Source organism: Rosa rugosa, chromosome 1, assembly GCF_958449725.1.
Source record: "Rosa rugosa chromosome 1, drRosRugo1.1, whole genome shotgun sequence".
Lineage (NCBI taxonomy): Eukaryota > Viridiplantae > Streptophyta > Magnoliopsida > Rosales > Rosaceae > Rosa > Rosa rugosa.
In genome coordinates, this window is record NC_084820.1 from 57,226,205 (window position 1) to 57,252,592 (window position 26,388).

Below are 26,388 nucleotides of genomic sequence, written 5' to 3' on the forward strand. Positions count from 1 at the left end.
CTGATATTGCTTATGTGGTTAGTGTGGTTAGTCAATTTATGCATTGTCCCAGTGAAGAGCATATGGATGCAGTGTATCGCATTCTGAGATATCTTAAGATGGCACCCGGTAGAGGTTTGTTGTTTGAAAAAAGGGGTGAGTTGGAAGTTGTGGGGTACACAGATGCAGATTGAGCTGGTGATAAGATGGACAGTCGGTCCACATCTGGGTATTTTACATTTGTTGGAGGAAACCTTGTGACTTGGCGCAGCAAGAAAAAGAAGGTTGTTGCTAGGTCAAGTGCGGAAGCTGAGTTTCGAGGTATGACACATGGAGTTTGTGAGATGTTGTGGATTCGTAATGTGTTGAAAGATTTGTGTTCTAAACTCAAGAAGCATATGGACTTGCATTGTGATAGCACATCTGCCATTGAAATTACTCATAATCCTGTACAGCATGACCGGACTAAGCATGTAGAAGTAGATCGGCATTTCATTAAGGAAAACCTGGATAGGAAGATTATCTGTTTCCCTTTCGTGTATACAGAAGATCATTTAGTAGATGTTCTTACGAAAGGAGTGTCAAGGAAAGTGTTTGATAACTCAATTGACAAGTTGGACATGATCGACATCTATGCACCAACTTGAGGGGGAGTGTAGAATAAATATTTACTTTCCTTGTACATGTAAATTATGTATTCTGTATAATTGTAGGAGATTTTTTCCTATTAGGATTACTATTGTATCTCTTTATAACCCTCCTATTTGGAGATGAATAATATTGAAGAATACCAAACATATTGAATTCTTAGTTTCGTACTCATGTTAGGTTGGACTTGTGGATCATGATTTAGTTGTGAGTGGGTTATGATGCATGATCCAGCACATGTGTAATTTTATGAAAAAGGGTCGTTTTCCCTATAGTTCTTTATCTATTCATACGCTATCCACCGTTTACAAGTTTTTCCATGATCACAAGTTTTTCCCTTGGCAGTTTCCTTGAAGTCGGCAACAATTTGGAACGAATCAAATCAGTTTGGTGGTATTTGACCTTGATTCAATCAATCTGAACTTACTGTGATCAACAAGGCACCAAGAATGAAACTTCCTGGCAGTTAAGAGTATACATATAGGTTCCACTATTTGTCTATTTGATGGTGTTGAGGAGACTTGGAGACCAATTTTTAAAAACGAGAGAGGTTCCCTGAAATCGGGAACAAAGTGACTAGGGGTGATTATGTATACGAAACCCGATCTAAACTCTAAATGCTTGACCTTTAGTATCCGAAATGACACACAAGTCTTTTGAGGAGCTTCTATAGCCAATCTACTGTCCTAAACAAACAACAAGAACATTCTCCTTGCAAGCTTAAACCAAATTTCAGGAAATGACACTCACACTCAAAACCTTTAATTAATGTCTAGCTAGGGCAGTCACATGAATCCCTAGCATTTTCGTTAAGGCCGAAACTCATGCAAGAAGCCTACATTAATTAATCCCCACAACGAGTGTATAGTGATGCGGGGGTGGCTCTAATATCGTTTGTAACTACCCAAAGCCTCATGTAAAATCGCTAGCTCTACAATACCTGGGTCCATCAATAAGCTAGCTCTAAACACAGGCTAGCCGTGCACAGTCTACACGAACTTTCAATCACAAGACAAAATGATATCAAGACTATCAGTTCAATTTGCTCACCATTTTGAGTATATTTAATGTATTAAAATGGGGTATGATACATCATTATTTATCATGTATCATTTTGGCAAGGCACTCTCCTTCCATAGGACAGAGCCATACAGAATATTAGATATGAAGGCGAAGTGAAAAGGTATACAATGGGTGTACTAATAGTGATCATACAACATATTATCCTTAGCATATACTACATGGCTAGAGTTCGACTCTCACATTTCCTTGCCCGAATTACCAAAAAAAGATACAACGCATGACAATGTAGATACAATATTACATTTTGCTATCGATAATCAAGTGACCGGAACTAGGCGCCTGGAGCAAATGGTGCAGTAGAACTTCCTCTTAGTTTTGTGGGAAATAGGTATACAACAGAAAAAGATCAAGTCGGCATCAAAGTCCCAAGCCAAAACGGGGCCTGCGCAGTAAGGGCAAGCTGACGCAGCACCACTCTTTCCTTTCACTTTTTCTTGCAGATCAAACACTTGTAACACACCCATTTTCTATCTCTATCTCTTCGTCCCCCCCTTTTTATTAGTTTGTATTTTCAGATATCTTAGTCTAAGTCCCTCAACGTTTCTATTCCCTCCTATAATTCTCTACCGCCCATGCAAGCATATAGAACCATATCACCCAATTTATATATAGAAGGGTCTCTGCATTAAAACATCGAAGACCAGATTGTTCTTTGCAATGAATTTTCACGCCCATAGTCTCGAGGTTTGTTATCCGGGAAATTGCTTCAGTTTTTTCATTGTCTTGTGGGTTGTTGCTTTGGAGATTACAGCTGCTCGGACAAATGACCAGCAGCCAAGTAGAATAATATGATGTCCCCCAGCAAAAGGTTTCCTCGGTGGACCATTATTCTGTTGTAGCGGGGTCCTCCTATGCACTTATATTCAAACATTGCAACGTATTGACTGGGTCGATTATTCTTGAGTACACAACACGTCTTCTATTTAATACGACACCACGATGTGAAATCACAATCACTTGTAATGATTGTGTTCATCTATATATTTTATCACAGTTTAATGTCTATGATAATCGACATAAGATTTGGTTATACAATGTCATGTTAATACAGGACTCTAATTCAAACGGTTTCTATTTTTCTGCTGGTCTATCTTAGAGCAAAAAGATAATGAACTTCGCAAGAAAAAAATATATATATTTAAATAATAAGGGTATAAATAAGAAATAGTACATGAACTATACCACTATCTTATCGATGATGTCTAAACTTTATTTTTTGTCATAACCAGTACTTGAACTCTTAGAGTTACTTAAAGCCAAATTTGCTCAATACTCCAGCCAAAAATGACACGTGAGGCACACTTATCTCATTTATCAAGGTAAAAGATGACAATTTGTATTATCGTTAACTGTATCATGGCCCAAGCCACTATCTTCTTCTTCTCAATTTTTGATCTATAAAGCAAAAACTCAAAAGTCTTATCTCAAATCAAACAATTAATGAACCCAAATACCAAATATGTGCCTAATAAATGAGACAGGTGTGCCTCACGTGCCATATTAGTGAGCGAATGTGGCTTAGGTACCACTTCAAAAGAACTTGAAGAGTTCAGGTACTGGTTGTGACAAAAAAATAAGGTTCATGCACCATCTATAAGATAAATGTATAGTTCATGTACTATTTGTCATTTTTTCCTAAATAATAATTATTCGAAAATTCTACAATTATCCATGAACAGTCCCGTTCCCCTGATCAGCAGCTGACCAGGGATTGTGTGGTCACTCACCGTCCGATTTCAATCGGACGGTTGACAGCTCTCATCACAGATTTCATCACGGTGAGTGACCACACAATCCCTGGTCAGCAGCCAGGGGAACATTTTCGTATACATGAATATCCAACAAAATGGTGATGGGCGAAATACTTGATATAATAAGGGAAATTCTAGTGTAGTGGTGGGTATCTCATACCCACATTTACAAAAGTGAGAACAAATTTTGTTGTCAAAGTTGTAATTTGAGTCCTACTTTGTGTAATTTTAGTTCTAATACTGGTAATTACACCTCTTACGACATTTTACAAGTTTTTGAACAAATTTGTTGTCAATGTTGTAATCTTAGTTCTAATAATGGTAATTACACCTCTTACGACATTTTTACAAGCTTTTGAACAAATTCGTTGTCAATGTTGTAATTTTTGTTTAATTATATGTAAATAGTGTAAATGAATATGGTAACTTTTGTTCTCAATGTTGTAATTTTGATTCAAATACTTGTAAATTTTTGTTCAAATAATTGTAAATGAGGGTATCTCATACCCACTAGTACACTAGCTTGTCTCAATAATAGTTATTGGTATTTGGTAATTGGTAATTGCATCTATTGAATTTAGAAGTTTCTCAAGCTGATAATAGAAAAAAAATTGAGCAAATGGATTTCCTGGAATGGTGGGACTTTTACGTCGTATTTGTTCTTTATGGTCAAAGAATATTATTTCTAAGAGATTCCTTAGAAGAAACCCAGGTTTGTGTTTAACGTGGTATGACCGCACACAAGCTTTGTATATTGGATAAGACGCGCAAAGACTACGTCAAGACCTCTTGGCGTTCCTTCTGGGTTGGAAGCGATAGTTGATGCCTACAAGTTTCCAATCGTGAAAATCCATTAGCAAATAGCAAGCTTTACTATAGAGCTCCTCGATCTATAAGCAACACATATATGGAAGCAGTTCTACTAATCAACAGCTTCTGGGTTCATGCAAGGCGTCCGCCAGTTGCCAACCTAATGATAATGAGGTAAATTCAGTTCGCATGGTTAATGAAAACCTGATTCCATTTCAAGAACACTGCCTGCAGCATCGGCCCTCTGGTTTTCTTCGAGACCATCACCATTTTTGTCTGCTCCTCTCTCTTTTTCACTCTGTTATCAGTCCAGTCTCTTTCTAGCCCAGAATAAGTACGTACCCTCTTGAGTATTTACTGCCTATATTATCTGTATGGAGATATGGAGTTATTCCTACTTCTGATCATAAAATGGTACGATTGATCACAACTTGCATGTTTTGAGAGTATTGAGCTTTATTCAGCAAAACTGTAACTCCTGGAAGTTGTTCAAAAGTGACAGAATAATTTTGAGACCAAATTACTTGTGGGCGGTACTACTTTTTCTCTCTGTTATGGACATTTCTTCCTTACGTTTGCAAAAGTGGACATGTTCAGACGCTTAAAGTTACAACTGCTCTTAATGAGAATGACTCATCACCAAAAAGTATCTTGTATCTAATTTGGGTAGCCCCTATCTTCTCTTCTTTTTCCTTCATAATTTGTAGTCTTATATTCTCTTCTACAATTTAGCTACGAACGACATGATCAAACCCATAAACTTTCTTTCTAATTTGTAATCTCAATCCTTCGATGAATTAGCTACAAATAACAGAAATTAACCCTAGAAACTCGATTCATAACAAAAAATATATATATATATATATATAAACTCAATACATGTAGAGCAACATGGCTTTCATGGTTCTATCAACCTTGGGTGACAACAAATTAACAAAGGCACACCTCAGATCCATGTTATCACTCCTCACTCTTTCAGTTAGGTTTTCTTCTCTTCTCAGATCTATATTTTCAACGTAAAAGAACCCATAACCATATGAAGCTTGTTTTGTTCGTGGGTTTATAAGGAACATGAGGGAGATTTGGGAGATACAATTAGATGAGTTTGTCATCGAGAGATGAGCTGCAAATCTGTAAGAGAATGGAAGACAAATAATATATGTAAAACTTCAGAACCAATGAATTTGCTAATTGTACTAAATCATAACTAAAACACAACATCTCAATCTATATCGTAGCCAAATCGTACATAATCATCTTGAAACTTACGCACCCTCTTATGTCAAAAGAAATAAACATTCAAGCTCATTGACTTTGTTTTTCTTAAACTACGAGACTTAATACCCAATGACTCGAACATTTGTAGCTAATTCCCTAATTGGTAAAAATGAGTCATCATTTACGTCCAAACCATCCATTTTTGCAAATCAAAGCTCATCTGCCAAAAGTGAAAGAAAAAATAGTACCATGCCAGGTAAGTTTCTCCCAATAATTTTCTATTAGATTCACACTCTTTTACTTTCAAAAGAATGGCAAACTAATCTTCGTGGGATCTCACAAGTCGCAACTTCTACATAGACCTTACAATATGTATTCAATATTGACGTACAACTCAAGTAATCTCTGTTGAATAAAGAATGACTACATGATAACAAAATTCAGGAAACTGGTATTCCAATCACAATTTCACTATTGACAGTTCATATATACCTTTTGCATATCACATTTCCACCTAAGTTTGCAAGAAGTTGCTGTCATTTAATGGATCGCAAACACAGAATGCACAAATATTACCCCATACATAACAGAATCTTTAGATCACGTGGACAGCTCTATTGGATTGTGTGCCTCAATGTCGACATGCCGTATACCAGGAACAAGCTCTTGAATCTCCTTTTCCAATCTATCAACCTCACTTCCCAAGGCTGTAACTACTTCTTCACCTGCAATAAGAAACGGTCACAATAACCACAAATTCCAACTCAATCACCAAAATAATGATAAATATAAGTAAAATCATAATGCATACCATAATTGGACATCATTTTCAGCAAAGCAGCATCATCCTTCTCCTTTGCAGCTTCACGAAACTGTGCATCATCAATTCTAATATGTAAGTACAGAACAGCAAGTACGCCAAGGGAGTTTTAGCAAATATGTACACATGTAAAATAGCTCAAAAGAAACTACAGGCCAAAATTTTCAGGAACAAAAGAACCATAGAGATGATTAACCTGTCTTGCCCATTCTTGACGTCCTGTCCTATAGAGATAATTTTGAACTACCACCACTCCATTGAAATCTGTTTGCATAAAGAAAAATATCATTATATGAAAATAAATGCCGCCAAGGCTGCATTTTAATAGTTTTTAATGATTTTGAAAAAGATTTACTATATGCCAATACTTTTTATACAACAATATGGGCAGAAATTGATTTGTAGCAACATAGACTTTATGGATAACCTACTCTACTAAGAGTCAAGGAAAGAAAGAAAGTAACCTATCTCAGCCTTAAATCTGAAGAATCCCGGGCCAATCACCTCGCTTTTGCAATCATATAAAGAATCTACAACCTATTAAAAAATCGGTGATATTTATAAGCTGATAACATGAAGATGTGCAACTACAAAGAATTTATCATTTAGCATACTTATACCGGGTCATTTTTCAAGAACTGAAGAACCTTCTCTACATCATAGTCATCCATTGCCCTACCAATTAAAGCATGTCGATTCCTTTGTATCAGAAAGATAGCCACCTGCATGATAGATTCAAAAGAGTTAAACAATCACAGCAGTAATGTGTATTTAAGTCAGTCTTCTTTATTTTGTTGTTTCTAAGAGCCAGCATTTGCAGACCAAAAAGAAAAAATGCCCAGCATCAGGTAACCACACAAGACTTTAAGATTGGCATTCAATTGCAAATATTCACATCATTTCTTTGGAACAGAAGTATACTAATCTCTTGCAGTATCTACATAACTGTGAATAACAAGCAGTCCATACCATTCCAAGTAGGTTGCCAACTACAATTGAACCTATAGGATCGTAAATTCCATTTCCTGTGACATTTACAGCAACCAATGATGCTGCAGCAATAGCAAGACCAGCTACAGCAGCGCCATCCTGCATATTTGAAATATAACTATTAAGGATACATGCGTACAATTTTAACAATAAAAATAGAGTGACTGGTCTGTTAGTGAAAACAAATATTCTCCAATCACCACAATCAAGGTTACACTTATAAAGAAAATTAAATTATGGATGAAATGATGAAAATTTAGTGTACACTCATGCCTTGGTTCCTCCTTCTCAATTCTCCTCACTATCCATATCATTCTTGATATACATTCTCTGGAATTAAACAATGCTAAATCTCTTTCTCTTAACCTTTATATTTCTGCCATCTTGAACTGAACCCTTTTATTAATGCCGCAGAAACCAAACCAGGTTAGTATTCATTGACCCATTGAACCTGATCATATTATATGCATCATTCACATAATGCGGTATATTTATGTACGTTCAGTAGGCAATCCTAAAAGAATACTGCCACAAAATAGCCTATCAGAAATTTTATTATCACCTGCTAAAAAGTTACTACTTGAAAGCTACTAACACACAGAACGAGAATGGGACAGTAAACAAGATCAGTGACCTTATCATTCTTCAAATAAGTCTAGGGTTATATGAAGGTTAGTGAAGGATTGATTCCAACGAGTTGACATGTTAAGTTTGAGATAGTTTCTTGCTTCAATAAGCATGGCAATGTAATTAGAAAATTCTGGGACTCTGAGCACAACGGAGGTCAATATGGTTCAAGCAGATGACCTCCTTTAAAACAATTAGGGCAAACATTCTATCAGATATAAAAAATAAAAAATAAAATAAAACATCAAGCATAAACTAATGTACTTTTGGTGCATTAGGAACCCAATAGGCTTGATATTTCAGGCAACATCCTTTGTGAAAGAAAGAAATATATGACCCGCAACAAAGGGGATACAATCATGGAAACAAACTAGTTCCAGCAACCAATGGGGAATAAAGGAACACAGACTCAGAATATTACCTCAGTCATGACTGCAACAGAGGTAGGATCATGACCACGCCATATATAGTCTCTTAATTTCATGCCCTCAGCAGCAGCACCTTTCTTGACAGCTTGTATGGCAACAAGAAGAGAAGCGCCTAAAGAATGAATGTAGAGTGTTAAAGGAGGAATTTAAAAAGACAAAACCAAAGATAATATATGCTTGGGACTTGCAATTATCCTCACGATGCAATGACTGTACCTTCAATAATAAACGAACCACCAATCACTAAAGCTGCATATTGAATATTTGGAGGGGGCTGAGGAAAAACACGGACAAATTCAATAGAACACGGTTGCAATTGCAAACACAATGGATAAGAATGACAAATCGGAGATACTGATATTAAAAAAATTAAAAAGACCACATAGGAGTTTGGCTTTGGCATAGTAAAAAGTAACTCAACTATTCACTTACCTGTGAAACCCACAAGTTTTGAACTCCATGAACTATAGTTGCACCGGAACCAAGACAAAAGATACCAACAGCAGATATCAAAGACCAAACAAATCTTTCCTTGGAGTATCCGTAACTGCCAAAATCAAAGTAATCAATTCAGCACTCAAACAAAAGTCTCTTCATCCAACACAGAAAAGTGTTGCATGTTTTTGCTGACAAATGATTTTGGATCCAAAGAGCCTTGCTAGAGGTTTAGGTTGTCAAGAAAATCCACCAAATACAACTAGAGAACCATGATAATTAAAGCTAATTCTTAGCCTAAACAGATATGTACGTATACAGGTATTCAATTTTCAATCATAGCTCATGACTACTATACTACGGCATTCACTGTTCCTAAGTACTAAATTTATAAAATTAATCCAAAATTTATAAATCCAAAATTATATAAGTACTTAAACTAAGTACTAGATTTATTGTAGGTCACAGATGCCATCCTTCTGAAGCTTTCTTGGACACAATAATTTAAGTAGACACGGTATCTCTCTATAAATTATCTCTTACACATTGAAAGCTGATAGAGATTTACGCGGTTTAGGGTTTAGAAAGACTCACGGGTGGAGAGCATCTGGTGCACGCCTTGAGCTACTCAACCCATAAGCAAGAAGTGCCTACAATGTCATCAACACAGATTAGTTTCTCTAGCATTCAATGATCACCTAAATCGAGTGAAGTGTGAAAGCTACAATACAATTCAAAACAAGAACCTTCATTCAGCATAGACACAAAGCAGCATCACCCACCTGATTAGCAAAATCAGCAACGGAATGCACAACTTCAGCCAACATTACATGGCTGGAGGTGGATAACCAGACTGTGAACTTGAGCGAAAACACTAGGAAGTTGCACCACAATGCAGTTGTGACTGCCCTTTGACTAGTAGAACGCACATTTGATAATGCAAAACAACCAAACCAGAGCTAATAATTATTAAAACTATGATACAAAAAGATTGAAACTTTGAAACAATGTAGTGGATGGGTACCTGTGCTGGTCATTGAATTCAAGCTTGACCTGTTTAACAGGTTTAGCTCTGGTGAAGAAATCTGCATATATAGAAACCCAATTAAAGCACAGACCTTTTGGGGCAAAATTGAGGAATTGAAAAAACCCAAATTGAAAAGTGACCTACTTCGATGGTGATTAACAGCGTCCTCGGGGGAAGGAAGCAAGTCGAGCAAAACGAACCGTTTGGAGCAGGCAGCTGAGGAGAAGAGCCGCTGCAGCTGAGTGTGAGTGGAGTAGGAGGACCTAAACGGCGCGTTTTGGGAGGGGCGGCGATCGTCGTTTTGATGGGCCAAGTGGAAAATAAGAGAGTTAGAGTAGGAGGAGGAGGAGCGGCGGGAGTGGCGGAGGCGAGAGAGGAGAGAAAACGACGACGTTCTCATCTCTGCACCAAGTCGATTTTCTCTGCATCTGCAGAGTCTTCTTCTTCAGTTCTTCTATGTAGTCATTTGCATTTGGATTCTCAGTGAGTTTGAGTCCACTTTGCTCATAAATCTGTTTAGTGTTGTTCAAAAGTTGGGGGCAAATTGGGGAATAGGCGGTGTCGTTTCCAGATCGACTTGGGATCTATTCTATACTCCCTTCTATATACTTGAAAAGTCTTGGAATTACAACTTCAAAGTTCAAAAGAGAATATACTTTATTCTAATCCAAAAATATCACCAACATTTTCTTGTAAAAAGTTCATGTATATCACAGTTTTTTAACTGTGTTTGTCGTGTCAAATTCAGGTTACACATGCGTGATGTGTATTGTATGCAAATATATGGGTAGAAATAAAGTTGATTTAGATTTGAGAGGTTGTAGGAAAAAAAAAAAAAAAAAAATTGGAATCTCTGCCCTACCCACTCCATCTCACACATTCTATCATCATATGCCAATGAAATTTTGAGAAACTATATTTCTTCTTCTTGTTTTTTTTATCCCAACTTTAGCGGCGTAATATTGTATTGTGTTTCGATCATATGCATATCATACACTGTGTCATTTAGGTCTAACAATAATCGACCCAAACTCGTTGTATCGATTAAGTAACTTGGGTCTTGGAGCCGCATCTGTTTATTATCAGTTGAACACAATTATGTTTGTATCCCTTATGATCATTGAGATAATCAAACACAATTTTGTCATGATTAAGTGGGCGAAGTTTCTTTGTTTTTAAAACTAATTGATTATAGTTGAAAATATAACCACACACCGATGCAAATAAGGAGAAGATGAAGACTCATGGTCGCCCAACACCCCTTGACAAAGCCATTGCATTTCATAGGTGCCCCCTGACACCTCTCAACGTCGAATTCTTTAACTTCTGGAATGTCCGTTGAGAGGTGAGGGTTGGAGAGGACTAAAATTTAATGCACGAATGCACCCCAACCAGTCAACCAGACATTTGTGTACCAATCTCTATCATTGATTTCTCCCACACTCAAGTCCTGAAAAATGTCAAAACATTAACGCGCTTGAGAAAATATATGGAATTATGGATGCTTCATCGTCTAAACTAAAATTAGGATAAACTAACCTGCCCTGCATTAAAGAAATAGTTCTCCCCAGCTAATTTTGTTGGTGTTGACTGGTAAAAATTATAGCATGTCCAAGCAAGCTGCAAAATAGGCTTAATCAGAGGCTCAAAGACATACACTAACTTGACAAATAACATAATGAAATATTCAACTAGTTCAGAAACAGAAATATAGTATGCGTCTCAGAGATCAGAAAAAGAAGCTGCATGTTGCTTAAAATGAAAATGACTATCACTAAATCCAAATCTCTATTAATTGGATCTTGTCTGCTGCTCGTTTAATGTCTATCAAACAAAGAAAGGCTTAAGTCACCCCTCAAGTGAATTGAAGGCACCACAAAATAAACATGAGTTGTCGCTGCCAATCCAAAATGCACAGAAAGATGTCTTGATCATTATGAAAACATTAAAATAGAATTTGAAATAATGTTTTCAGCTGGAATCAGCTCTAAATACAAGAAGCTTTCTTATCTTGTAAAATTGCTACAGTAGCTGTCAAACCTAAACAAGGATAATAAATTACATTTAAGACACCAAACCATTTTGTGGTCAATTTTTTATAATTTCTCACCCATGAAACTCTTGTATTTCTTCCCCACTTGGCAAACATAATGCAGCATTTTCCAAACTTATTTGTACCTTTTCTAATAGGAAGGATGAACTTAAGCATATATTAGAGAAATCTGACTTAAGAAAATTATCTGTAACAAAAGAGCAACTACTAAAATAACTACAATCTTTTTTTCCTCTTTTTGGCTCGGTAAATTATCCACTGGAGATTGAGCTTTGCACTTCATTCTCCACCATACTCTCAAGAGAGAGGGGATGACATTCGAACAAAAATTATTAGAGAAAAACAGTTCCATGATGCATGATTCCTTTCAAAGTTATAAAAATGCAACAAAGCTGTTGTAGTCACATCAAGACCTATAAACTGGCCTTATCCTATCTATTAAACTTCCAAAAGGCCCTGATATACAAAAGTTAATACAGTTGTATACCAGATTTAGACCTTAAAGAGTTGATAAGGTATGATTCAAGTTTCTTTATGCCCTGAAGGTTTTAGCATACACATGATAGAGCTCTCTAACACAAAAATGAGACCAGGGTTTTTAAGTGCAACAGGCATACACATACATAGGGATCCAGACAACTAATTAATTCCAGTTGCTTCTACAAAACTAACACAAATGAATAGTTGGGTCCCTAACCTCTCTCTCACTAACAGATGAAGCCTTGTATTATCTCAGTTTATAGAGTTTGTCCAAGTTTCATGAAATAGCAACCAGGCTCATATTAATCTTGAAAGAGGAAACTTAAAAATTTCAAGCATTCAATACCTCCTCTGCAAGTGATAAGAATTTCTTAGATTCATCAGGACCATAACCAGATGATCCTAAAGCGAGCATTCCTGGAGCAAAGCATGCTAGTTCGTCCATCTGCCAGACAATGAAAATGTCACTGAAAACAATACAAACCATAGTGAATGATTAATGTGGCATACTTGAAACTTTATATAACAACTTACCTTGTTTGTGAGAGAATTTCCATTCTTCTCGCATATATATGCAAAAGACGATGGTGTTGTTCTCCTGATCAAGCTCGACAGACCTATCATTGATTTCTCCCTCTTCTTCCACCTATCATTGAGGAGGAGCGGCGGGAGTGGCGGAGGCGAGAGAGGAGAGAAAACGACGACGTTCTCATCTCTGCACCAAGTCGATTTTCTCTGCATCTGCAGAGTCTTCTTCAGTTCTTCTATGTAGTCATTTGCATTTGGATTCTCAGTGAGTTTGAGTCCACTTCGCTCATATCACACACACAAATCTGTTTAGTGTGTTGTTCAAAAGTTGGGGGCAAATTGGGGAATAGGCGGTGTCGTTTCCAGATCGACTTGGGATCTATTCTATACTCCTTTCTATATACTTGAAAAGTCTTAGAATTACAACTTCAAAGTTCAAAAGAGAACATACTTTATTCTAGTCCAAAAATATCATCAACATTTTCTTGTAAAAAGATCATATATATTTTCATATCACAGTTTTTTAACTGTGTTTGTCGTGTCAAATTCAGGTTACACATGCGTGATGTGTATTGTATGCAAATATATGGGTAGAAATAAAGTTGATTTAGATTTGAGAGGTTGTAGGAAAAAAAAAAAAAATTGGAATCTCTGCCCTACCCACTCCATCTCACACATTCTATCATCATATGCCAATGAAATTTTGAGAAACTATACTAGAACTATTTCTTCTTCTTGTTTTTTTTCCCCAACTTTAGCGGCGTAATCTTGTATTGTGTTTCGATCATATGCATATCATACACTGTGTCATTTAGGTCTAACAATAATCGACCCAAACTCGTTGTATCGATTAAGTAACTTAGGTCTTGGAGCCGCATCTGTTTATTATCAGTTGAACACAATTATGTTTGTTTCCCTTACGATGTAACTTAAAGTTGTTGAGATAATCAAACACAATTTTGTCATGATTAAGTGGGCGAAGTTTCTTTGTTCTTAAAACTAATTGATTATAGTTGAAAATATAACCACACACCGATGCAAATAAGGAGAAGATGAAGACTCATGGTCGCCCAACACCCCTTGGCAATCTGATCACCGTCGCATGCCATTGCATTTCATAGGTGCCCCCTGACACCTCTCAACGTCGAATTCTTTAACTTCTTGAATGTCCGTTGAGAGGTGAGGGTAGGAGAGGACTAAAATTTAATGCACGAATGCACCCCAAGCAGTCAAGCACTAAGCCGTTCTCCTCGAAACCAAGACATTTGTGTACCAATCTACTTTTAACATCACTAATTCTGATAAATTATAAGTTTCGCCCATCCGGGCCATTTATTCAGTTGAGATTAAATCCAAAACAAACTAAAATGAAACATCCATTTTCCTATGAGAGATAATGACTATATATCCTATGTTACAAATCCATTAATCTATATGAAAGAAGGGCACCCATATGAGTACAACTTCCACCACCAGGTGAAATTTGATGCGCCGTATATCATTTACTTGTACAAAAACTGACATCGTCTGTAGGACTAATATATCTTACCCTCTTGCCCTTCAAATACTGTGACATAGAATTACACTAGGTTGCAACAAAACCGTGTTAATCTCATGGTCGACCTTCCTTCCTGCCACGCAATCTAATCTTTGGTCTATCACCATTTGTAATTCCAGAACTTTTTCCATCATGCCTGGTCACAATTTTCAGTGGGTGAGCCTCCGTGTTGAAAACCCATTCATCTAGGGAAATAACTGAAGGGGGTGAAAAGAGAAGATAGAGATATTTGAGAGTCTCCGCAAGAAAGAAGCTTTGCATCATATTGTCTTTCACACCAGTGTTAACCTGATAACAACCAAAAACCCAGAAGTAAATGAAGAGTCACATGAACCAGTGAAAACATGAACTTATTCTACCTGCTCAAGCCAGAAATTTACAAAAGGGCAAATAGCTTAATTGTTTCAAATATACATGAGACGAAAGCAATAAAGGATATGAGGATATGATGAAAAATTTTGGTCCCAAGAGACCATAGCTTTTGGTGAAAAAAGCATGATTTTCAGTTAACAGGCTCTAAAGAAAGCATCGCCATACACGAGAGCTTCAACCATGAGTAAAAAAGTAAAGTATAATAATGCATAGAAAACTTGAATTGGGGAAACTTAGTTATGGGTTGGAGAAATGCCTACATCTTTCAGTCCAACATATCCCGAGTCTATACGGGAGTTCTTTTCAAATGCTTGAAAAATATTCCAGGCCCACTCTTTGTATGTCTTGTTTCCAGTCAAACGCCATAGATAAAAGAGTGATTCAACTGTCTCCGGTCTTAATATATTCCATGACGTACCCACACTCAAGTCCTGAAAAATGTCAAATATTAACACGCTTGAGAAAATATATGGAATTATGGATGCTTCATCGTCAAAACTAAAATTAGGATAAACTAACCTGCCCTGCATTAAAGAAATAGTTCTCCCCAGCTAATTTTGTTGGTGTTGACTGGTAAAAATTATAGCATGTCCAAGCAAGCTGCAAAATAGGCTTAATCAGAGGCTCAAAGACAAGACATACACTAACTTGACAAATAACATAATGAAACAAGTTCAGAAACAGAAATATAGTATGTGTCTCAGAGATCAGAAAAAGAAGCTGCAAGTTGCTTAAAATGAAAATGACTATCACTAAATCCAAATCTCTATTAATTGGATCTTGTCTGCTGCTCGTCTAATGTCTATCAAACAAAGAAAGGCTTAGGTCACCCCTCAAGTGAATTGAAGGCACCACAAAATAAACATGAGTTGTCGCTGCCGATCCAAAATGCACAGAAAGATGTCTTGATCATTATGAAAACATTAAAATAGAATTTGAAATAATGTTTTCAGCTGGAATGAGCTCAAAAACCTAAACAAGGATAATAAATTACATTTAAGACACCAAACCATTTTGTGGTCAATTTTTTATAATTTCTCACCCATGAAACTCTTGTATTTCTTCCCCACTTGGCAAATATAATGCAGCATTTATTTGTACCTTTTCTAATAGGAAGGATGAACTTATGCATATATTAGAGAAATCTGAATTACAATAAAAGACAGACACGTCCATCTATGCTCAGTCGAGTTGCACACAAAATAAGAAAATTATCTGTAACAAAAGAGCAACTACTAAAATAACTACAATCTTTTTTCTTCTTTTTGGCTCGGTAAATTACCCACTGGAGATTGAGCTTTGCACTTCATTCTCCACCATACTCTCACGAGAGAGGGGGTGCCATTAGAACAAAAATTATTAGAGAAAAACAGTTCCATGATGCATGATTCCATTCAAAGTTAATAAAATGCAATAAAGCTGTTGTAGTCACATCAAAACCTATAAACTGGCCTTATCCTATCTATTAAACTTCCAAAATGCCCTGATATACAAAAGTTAATACAGTTCTATACCAGATTTAGACCTTAAAGAGTTGATAAGGTATGATTTAAGTTTCTTTATGCCCTGAAGGTTTTAGTACACACATGATAGAGCTCTCTAACACAAAAATGAGACCAGGGTTTTTAAGTGCAACAGGCATACACATACATAGGGATCCAGACAACTAACTAATTCCAGTTGCTTCTACAAAACTAATACATATGAATAGTTGGGTCCCTAACCTCTCTCTCACTAACAGATGAAGCCTTATATTATCTCAGTTTATAGAGTTTGTCCAAGTTTCATGAAATAGCAAACATAGCAAACAGGCTCATATTAATCTTGAAAGAGGAAACTTAAAAATTTCAAGCATTCAATACCTCCTCTGCAAGTGATAAGAATTTCTTAGATTCATCAGGACCATAACCAGATGATCCTAAAGCCAGCATTCCTGGAGCAAAGCATGCTAATTCGTCCATCTGCCGGACAATGAAAATGTCACTCAAAACAATACAAACCATAGTGATTGATTAATGTGGCATACTTGATACTTTAAATAACAACTTACCTTGTTTGTGAGAGAATTTCCATTCTTCTCGCATATATATGCAAAAGACGATGGCGTTGTTCTCCTGATCAAGCTCAACAGACCTATCATTGATTTCTCCCACATATCTCTGCTTCCAACATTTCACGAAAGAATATTGGCATAAAAAAAAATAATTTGAAGACCAAGAACATCTATCACAGTTGCAGCAAAATAAAGAAAGAGTTTGAGAATAAAAAATAAAAAAATCAAAACTACAGGTTCTTACTATTATCCAGACAAAAGTGAGTTAGCACCTTTCTTGAATTCCCATGTTAAGTTCTAGGATAAATTTGGTGCTTAAAATTGAATCATTAGAAAATGACATGTGCTGTAAACTGTAATAACAAAAAGTGACAAGCTGATTACCTATAAGGCTTCACTGCTGAAGTTTTATTCCCCTGTATCCAAACTTTGAGTAAATATTCATAGAAGCTGCAAACATTTGTTCAAGTCAATCATACATGTTTCAGCCGTTGACACCGGCATATATTATGAAAGCTGAAAAATAAGAAAATTGCATAATTCATATTACATTTTAATACTTACCTGTCACCCATGGCACCAAAGGTAATGGTTGCGTATCCTGGTGTTCCTCTGTCAGGGTCAATATAAATAGGAAGCAAACCGTCATCAGGGAAAGTTTTGTTAAGCTGCGCTATAACATTCTCAGCCTGAAAATCAACATACAAGCCAATCAATTCACGGTTTTGTGAAATGTTATTCAAGAACATTGATAGATATAGAAGGTAAGCTTTGAATTATGAGCAGCAATTCAGAATATGACAGACATCATCAGCTATATCAGACTCTAAAGTCCTTCAAATGCATCATTTGACCAAGGAAAGAAACATTAGTTAACATGATCATATGCGGACCTTTCGCTGATACTTTGGGTCTCCCGTCCTCTGAGAAAGAGCAATAAACTCCACCTGCTCCGTCCCAGAATCTGCTAAGATACTTTCCCCCTAGGAGCAAAGTGAACCCAAATATCAGTATATAATCAAATCAAATTCCAATGAACTCTTCATACGGTTACAATGTTTCGGAAATCCGGAAAAGGATCTATGCATACCACAGTTTTAGCAAACAACTTTCATGTGATCTCTCTTCTTTTATAATTGAAGTTTGTATTTCTTAGCAACAAATAAAAACTAACAGAAACAACACCAAGCTAACCAATCACTTGTAGATCCAGTGGCAATCAAAGGTTTCAAAAGTGATGTCAGTCAAAGAGCACCAAGTAAGAAACCCTCTGCATCTATTTCATTACTAAAAGTGAAACAGCTCCAGACCGAAAAAAAAAAAATTGAACAGCTTTTATCATTTGGAGTTGCCCTCACTGCCATTATTAGGAATAAAAAAGGAGTCCATCTTAATTGTTTGGAGATACAATGGGAAAATAAGTAGACATATACTTACTCCAGTCCATGAAGGATTGTGTGCGTTTCCATGTGCCAAGTTGATAATGTTGTAAGGGATCCCACTAGGTGTATTCCATGCAGGCAGCAATCTATCTGCAATCTCTATAGCCTTATCAAGGAAAAGTTTATCTTCTGAGAGATCATACGTACTGAGAAGTCCACCTACAACTCTGGATATTTCAGGACACAAATATGACGTATCAGAAAAGATGCTTTCCATAAAGGGAAAAGAAGAAAGTAAAAGCCCATACAGTCTGTTCTAAAAGGGAGATAACAATTAAATCAACCATATAGTAAACCTTATATTGCAACCTTATGGTTGTCTCAAATACACTAGCCTCATAGTCCTTGTTAAAATCCAATGAGGTTGCAACCCACCTGCCAGAAATAAGACATTAACAAATCAGGGAATAGAACATTTACTACAAACAAAACATAACTGATAAAGTAAGTAAACAGTATTGTATATAATTTAGCAGAATGAGGTAGTGACGAAAAACAAGAGGTCAACAGTGGAATGGAAGTATAAGTAAGAACAAACACCAAAATTTTGTGAAATATAGAGTTAAGGACATCAGATGCAAAAAATGGCAAAACAAAAATAAATAAAATAAACAAATAAGAATACTATATCTATAAGTATAAAAAAGAGAATATCAATTTGTTAACAGATATAGGTATAGAAACAGAGAATGTATTGAATGAGGAACTTTCTTTTCCCCCTGCCAAAGGCACCAAGTGACATTGTATTATAATGCTCATCTATGATGGCTTATAGAAGTGCAATAAAAAAATGTGAAAGAACTGAATAAGGTTAACAGATACATACAGCTATGCGCTGAATCTGTAACAAAAGAAAGTAAAAAGAAGATAGAAACTTCAACTCACTCTCTAGCTTTCTGAAACTGCTCATGAAGACCCATTATGTAAAGCGTGTCAAGAGAGTCTACTAGTGTTGCACCAAGACCACCAAAGCTATTGACACCATTCTTTGATTGCGGCTGGTCCATGGAAAATAAAAATGGATGTCAGAAATTTTTTCTAAACAGAATAACATCATCAGTAACAAAGAAGAAAACACTTTCACTTGTGATTTTGCAGATATCTACTTTGCAGTATATACAAATAGAGCTATTACTGTAACTAGACAATTTTAAGGCCATATAGTTGTTTTAGCAAGCACAGGAAGAGATGTAGTGTATATTAAAGTAGATATTGGTAAAGTTTCTTGCTTGATTCATTAAGAATTTTTCTGCCCATGGTAGCTTTTAATATTGAACTCTCTATCCTCAACAGATATTTGCCAAACATAAATCATGTATGGATACTCATACGATAGGACTTTCCGTGGGAAATGACCAGAAATGATGCAATAATTTGGTTCATTCCTTAATAGCATGTTTTAGTCTTTCAATAGACTCGAATCATATTTCCAACCAAAAAAAAAAAAAGAAATCTCAAATCATGCTTGTAGGCCTATCTGAAGCTAAAATGTCACTAATAGCACGCATTAGTCTTCTTTTAGGCCAGACAGATTCAGATGAATAGTACCTACATAGATTCTATTGAACAACATAGTAGACAGAAGCTGAAACTAATCTGGCATGTACCAACTTTGTACGGATATCGTCTCCTACAATTGTGTTGGCAAAGTAATAAAAACTAGTATTTTATAATTTGAATCTTCTGTTGACTTCACTAATATTTCTCTACTAGTGTATCATTCCATTACACATCAGAAAAGCTCCACTTCTCCTATGCCCACGAGAATATTGACCAATGGCTTTCCACCCTGAAAGGTTAGTTAAAAGTCTAAAAAATGTGGACATCAACATTTATTCTTTCAACAAAAAATCCCTGCCTCATAATATTTGCTACCCATGTTCTTTACCATTACTTGAGAAAAGGTGCCAAACAATTTCTAAACCAAAATAATACTCCACAACACCATATGAGTCTTTGAGATCTGGAAACTGCAAGTAATACTTAAATTTTACTGCTGCTTAAAAGCTTACAAAATGTATAGAGTATCTATAACACCTAGGACAAGATAATAGGTTTGCGCGACAAGCTCCCTGAAGAGATGACCATACTTATTTAGATGAGACCATAAATAGGGTTACGAAATTCGGAGAAAATTGTTGTCTAGTATCTGGGAAAGATAGAGTACATAGCCTTAAGGGAATCATGTACAGCTCATTCATGAAAATTTGAGCACTATACAGTAACAGTTCTCAGAAATTTGATAGGTGATGGCTGTTATTTCACTTATTTTTACGAGTAATGACTTTATTTTATTTTTTATTTTTTTAGAAGAAGCAATAACTTTATTAGATAGCTACACAATTCAGCTAAAAATACTAACAATGAACTAAATAAAACCTTGCCATACCGAACAGTACTTGGCGCAAAAGCCTTATGCGAATAATGTTATACACAACTTCTAAAGTGTAAAATGCTTTATGTCTTAGAAGTAAGATTCAAATTGTTTAGATATAACATTAAAACATGAAACGGACATTGTTAACTTTAAAGGTTCATTGTACCTGAAGCTCATCTTGGCCCCATGCATATTTCTCATATGAACTCCAAGCGTGAATCATAGCTTCTTTCACCTTTTCTCTCCTTTCAATGTCAATTGGATCATCTGGAACAACCTCTATCTTACTATCCCTGCCGATCGGCAAATCTTCAAGCTGAGTGTACAATATAGTATTAGCAGACGCATATACAACCCTTAAAGAATGGACTAAAAGATTATTGCAGAATATTATTAGATACATATGTTCATCTTAAAGCACATACATCTAGTCAAATTAGACTGCAAAGAGCCACAGAGGACAATGTTGTTCAATTTCAAAGAAAGGTGCAATAATGGGGGAACTTATAGTTCTTTAATCTTCTATTCGGAAACATATTACACAGTGAAGTTAGGAGAAGTAGCAGAAACAAAGTATGATCACTGTAATATTAAGCAGTGATAACAATGGGTGTAATAGTACCACACCATCACTAACAAAAAAATGAAATTGATGGGAAGGAACTATGAGTGTAACAGAAACCAAGGCAGAAATGCTTACCAAATTTTTCACACGGTTCAATTCTTCATTCAACTTAGATAGTTCTTCCTGCAAGTCATAAATAAGATCATTCAAATCAGGCAAATATAAGCTACATCTCTAACATAACAGTCAAATAAAAGATGGATCGCACATCATTTTCAGTCTCCTATGGCATCTAGTTACTCCTATATGCAGCATCATAGACTATACTCGTAAAGATATTTTAACCTCTTAGAATGAACTCAATGCTCCTCCTAACATAGTTATTACACATTTTCCACATGCCTAATTCAACACTTGCTCCGAAAACTTTACAATCAAGCCGAATCGAAAGAACAGAGCACACATTGAAAGGTACCAAAAGAAGCAAAATACATTTCGCAACACGCATCTAAATCCTCTCTCTAGATCAACCTCTTCATAATTCAAATTCTCAAAACTTTCTCAGCAAATGAGAGAATTAGAGACCTACCTCGTGCTCTCTGACGAGACTCTGACGGTCCCAGACGATCAAAGTGGCGCAAACAAACGCTATGAAAAGCAAAGCCAAGCGCTTCGGCCTCTTCAGGTAATACGCCGGATTACAGTACCTCAGTCGTGTAGACGACGATCTGGTCCGAGCCATCATGCCACGCAAACCCTAACCCTCCGATTCAGAGCCGCCACATGGAATGCAAAGAAAACGGTTTTTCTTCGATCTAGAAATGAAGAAGCCGTAATGGAAAGGTAAACGGCGGAGAGTGAGTTAGAATGGTTTCGGCGGCGAGGATTGACGGAAATGGGGGTCGATTATTGGGTGATCTCTCCGGTCGTCGGGGCCGGAGACGAAGCGGGAGAGAAAGAGAGAGAGGGAGGTGAAGACTTCGAGTTTAGAGTCCGCCGATCCGGGGGAAGGTTATATGGCTACGAAAAGAATTTTCTTGGTCCGCATAACCTTATTGGTCTAGTCAAGTGATATGTGTTCACCCTTTACATGTAAATTTGCGTGTTTTTTATGCATAAAATTTGTGTTTTCTAGCTAAGGCATGTATAAATTTTCACTTTCTCCCTATATTTTTAAAGGGTGTTTCTAAATGTACCCAGCAAATTTCTTAATACACCCAGCAAATAATTTATAAAAATTATTTTTTAAAAAAATCTAATTAATCCCCAAAATACCCTCAATTTCACCGAACAATGTACCCAGCAAAAGAATGAAAACATGCTCAGAAACAAGTAGAAGTTGAAAGGTGCATCAGAGATGATGGGCTCCATGCCTTGATATTTACATCACTACTTTCTCATTTATTCCTCTCTGCGTGAAGTATAGTGCACTAACTTCTGAGCTTCTTACAGTATAATTTGATTGTGCAACATCACCATTAAGCATGATGTCGAATGAAGGAAACACAGGTAGAATCCCAGCAAAGTAGAGGACAATGTAGTAATCTGCCAAGGTGTCAAGATATAAGTTACATGTCAAGACATCCCTCCGTGCCAAAACTCTTGCTGTTTGAAGGATATCAGCTGGGAGATTCTCCTTTAATCCCAAAAAATTGTAGGTAATAAGTTGAGTCTTCAAACCAGTTGACACATGAAATGGTGCAAAGCTTTGATGAGCATCCCATATACGATCATATGGATCCAATGGATACCTGAATATAAATAAACCAGTGACCAAAGCTTCTACAATAGGTTCAAAGGTATATCAATAGTAAAGAGGTCTAAAGTAACTCTAAACTCTACATACCTCAAGGATCCATTTGTGTTGCCACAATCTATTCGATAACTTATGTGGGAAATCTTCCATGCCACTTGTGTAAGCTCCTTGGGATATCAATATATGTAGATACCTCTACTAGCAAGCTACTTTGCTACATCACCAAGCATAAGTAACACCCTCTTTGGGACACCCACAAGCCATGGAGAGGCCCAACCGCTACTTGCATCTTGTAGCCCTATGTTCAAGCTACGCTACGGTATCCGGAAGCGGCAAATACATCGCCGGGAAGCCACCTTCCCGGCCTTGCCAACATGCCCTCACAACTAGGCTTTTTAGACTAGAAATGGTGGTTGCTTGTCCTACATCGAAAACAACGTAAAAGAGATGGCTTCCTTCACCTATAAAAGGAATGCCTCCTCCCACTTAAACATCCATCCCATTACATCTCTTGTAATCCCTTTGGGCCGCAAGGCTCAACACACTAGTGTAATATTCAAGTGGACGTAGTTTCCCGCTAAGGCGGGAGACGAACCACTATACATCTCGTGTCACTCTCTCTCTCTCTCTCTCTAAAGCTAACTAGAGACCCCCGCGGACTCTAACGTTAACAATATAAGACTTTGGGCATCACATTGGTACGTTTGAGAGTTTGGGTATCAAATTGGCCTTGGCACAATAGTTTGGGGACAATTGCTGAATTTTTCTCTAGCATTTATATCCACTGATTTCATTCAATGTGTATAGTTAATTTTGCTAGTAGTGAGTCTCATTCAGTCCTCTAAGACACTAATATTAATTTATTCCTTTAACAATTTGATACCTTTGACCACTAACATCGTTAAAATTTAAGGGCATGTCCGTCACTTCAGTGAATTTATAACTTTTGACATCTACTTTATCAAATTATAATTTTTTTTTGAAATTATCAAATATTAGCAGTCTGTCAAAATATTGTTGAATAAAATTACAAGTTTTGTAAAATATATTATTGTGGATGAAAAATGACTAGAAGAATTCGTATATATATTTTTTGGGAATAAATATGTTAAGCAAAGTAAAAAAAAAAAAAAAAAGACCAAATCTAAAAAAAATAAATAAATTAGAAGCCAATAAGAAACAACTCAATCACAACAACCCATGCCATTGGTCTTGGTGTGCATCGGTGAACAAACGTTCTCGGGTTTGAGCAACACCAGAAACAATCTCATTAAAAAAAAATTTAATTTTAATTACAAAGTTCAATAAAAAAAATTTAATTTTAACTAAAAAGTTGATGAATTGACAAAAATGTCCTTAATTATCAGTAAATTTTAACGGTGTCAGTGGTTAGGGTATCAAAATGCTAACATAATGAAATTTAAGGTATACAAATACAAAAATTTAATAGTTGGATATGAAAATAAAAATAACCTTATAATTCGAGGAGTATTTGTAAGTAATCCTACAAAAAAAGGTCGCTTTTAATCAATTCCTATTTAAAAGCTAGCTACCAAGGATTTGGTGTGAACCAAAGATACTCATTCAGATGCAGTAGTTCAAGGTGTTGATGCTTGAGAAAAGTCAAAGGTTTGATGCTCCTATTTGTCAGGGAAAACACCCCAGATTATTAATCTGTATACGACCTGAAAACAAAATAGATACAGTTTCTTTCAACTGTTTTATCATGAGAAGTGATAAATTTGCTGCTGGTCCCGCCCATAAACAATGCCCGATCACCAAGGTCAACAATCTCTACTCACTGAGGACAGGTAGTACCATTATATATACTCCAACTTCAACACTTGAAATCCTTCGCTCTTTTTACAAATAGGACCCTGACGCGAAATCATAAACAACTCCTTTGATTCAGAACATTTTTGCTATATGAGAAGTCCGATGGTGGACTCTGCCGTCAACTATGCTCTTAACGTTGGGGTGAAGGGTAACCAACATTTTTGATGTGTAGGTATGAAGTCTGCTATCATGGGAATCTAAATGGATGTCAATCACCATGACAAGCTCTAATACGTGGCTACCTACCGCATATAATTTCCCATCAACTATTTCTATATCCCAAAATTGTAGAGCTTTCTCGGCCTCAATGAAGGTCCATGATTTATCAGTGGGCGTGCAAAAGGCCAAAAGACCTTCTTCTTGAAGGTGAAGGCAAGTCACATAACAGCTCCGCTGCCGCGGCTGCAACTTTGTTGTGGTTGGTACTGAAGAGGCTACTAGTTTTACTCTCGGGAAGAACTTGGGGGCGAAATGTGATGGGAGCATAACTCGAGCACCTGATACTGGATTCAAGAAGAAGAAGAAGCTCTTAGCATTTGTTCTTATAGTACCCATGATCAGCCATCCCTCAACTGATCCAAAACAATTCCAAAGATAATAATCTGTGCCATTGTTTTTTGATGTGCATATTTTCCGATCGCTTACAAACAAGTAGTCGTCATCTGTTTTGATGTAGAATGTTTTCATGTCTGTTATTGACACGCTAGAACCGTGCAAAAGCCATGCGAGTTGATGAGCATGCAGGAGGAAGCCAACGCTTACTGTCAATTGCGGCTCGCCAACAAGGGCTTACATCACGACAATTAAGATAATCTGATAGGGGCAGTCGGTGCAGAATCAGTTGCATGACGTCATCTGGGAGTTCCTTGAACCACCTGTCTTTACCTCCTCCTCCTCTTTCTTCTTCTTCTTGTTCTTGTTCTGCCCCTGTTCCTACTTCTTCTGCTTCTCCTTCTCCTCCTCCTCCTCCTCCTCCTTGTTCTCGTTCTTGTTCTTCTTTTTCTGACTTATATTGTTTTCGAGTGAAGATTGTTTTGGACTTGCGGCGTATCAAATCACGAAACCATATCAACTTTCTTTGTCTGCTGAAGATCTTCATCACTGAATTTGCTCGAACAACAAGAGTGCAAATTTTAACGAAACGGTAAACTGGATTACTCGATATAGGGTTAAGAAGAAATATGTGTGTAATTTCGGCGGGTTAAGAGCTTTATATAGGTGTGTGCATGGACAACTTCCTTGTGGGATGGGACTCCTGTTGAAATATAGACTCCATCTATGTAAAGAAAACAACTTCTTCTTCGGACTTAGAGGGAAGTACTGAAGGCGCGAACATGTTCTGGCACCGCCACTTGCGGCTCCATCATCTCCTCTACCAGCCTCAAAGGCGCGAACATGTTCTTTCAGACTCGACTAGTCTTCAGTTCCTCTCAGCTAATTGTTTGGCCCTGTTGTCCGTGGAGATAAAACTTAGGTTTAAGATCAATGAAGCTCTTAACCTATGAGCAGTTGAAGCTTTTCAGAACTAATTAACCTTATTGGTCAATATTGT

At 36.7% G+C, this 26,388-nt stretch overlaps 3 protein-coding genes across 3 annotated transcripts; all 3 read right to left on the bottom strand.

Moving 5' to 3' along the window:
- Nucleotides 1-5,750: 5,750 nt before the first annotated feature.
- On the bottom strand, nt 5,751-10,404 carry LOC133725621 (metal tolerance protein C4). The gene is made up of 13 exons (XM_062152955.1): nt 9,961-10,404; nt 9,814-9,874; nt 9,572-9,704; nt 9,384-9,439; nt 8,787-8,901; nt 8,571-8,628; nt 8,348-8,466; nt 7,279-7,398; nt 6,930-7,031; nt 6,774-6,846; nt 6,506-6,573; nt 6,301-6,361; nt 5,751-6,214 (listed from the first exon to the last, which is right to left on the bottom strand). Exons 1-13 carry the CDS (start codon nt 10,214-10,216, stop codon nt 6,090-6,092), a joined length of 1,347 nt encoding a protein of 448 aa, XP_062008939.1. The 5' UTR covers nt 10,217-10,404; the 3' UTR covers nt 5,751-6,089.
- Nucleotides 10,405-11,185: 781 nt separating this feature from the next.
- Nucleotides 11,186-13,221, bottom strand: LOC133731271 (mannosyl-oligosaccharide 1,2-alpha-mannosidase MNS1-like). The gene is made up of 4 exons (XM_062158687.1): nt 12,884-13,221; nt 12,696-12,794; nt 11,356-11,436; nt 11,186-11,266 (listed from the first exon to the last, which is right to left on the bottom strand). The coding sequence occupies exons 1-4, from the start codon at nt 13,088-13,090 to the stop codon at nt 11,186-11,188; spliced, it is 468 nt and encodes a 155-aa protein (XP_062014671.1). The 5' UTR covers nt 13,091-13,221.
- Nucleotides 13,222-14,155: 934 nt separating this feature from the next.
- On the bottom strand, nt 14,156-22,294 carry LOC133725622 (mannosyl-oligosaccharide 1,2-alpha-mannosidase MNS1-like). The gene is made up of 14 exons (XM_062152956.1): nt 21,834-22,294; nt 21,380-21,427; nt 20,846-20,995; nt 19,188-19,300; nt 18,612-18,677; nt 18,298-18,469; nt 17,754-17,843; nt 17,425-17,549; nt 17,245-17,310; nt 16,858-16,966; nt 16,670-16,768; nt 15,327-15,407; nt 15,068-15,238; nt 14,156-14,723 (listed from the first exon to the last, which is right to left on the bottom strand). The coding sequence occupies exons 1-14, from the start codon at nt 21,987-21,989 to the stop codon at nt 14,490-14,492; spliced, it is 1,680 nt and encodes a 559-aa protein (XP_062008940.1). The 5' UTR covers nt 21,990-22,294; the 3' UTR covers nt 14,156-14,489.
- Between the last annotated feature and the right edge of the window lie 4,094 nt (nt 22,295-26,388).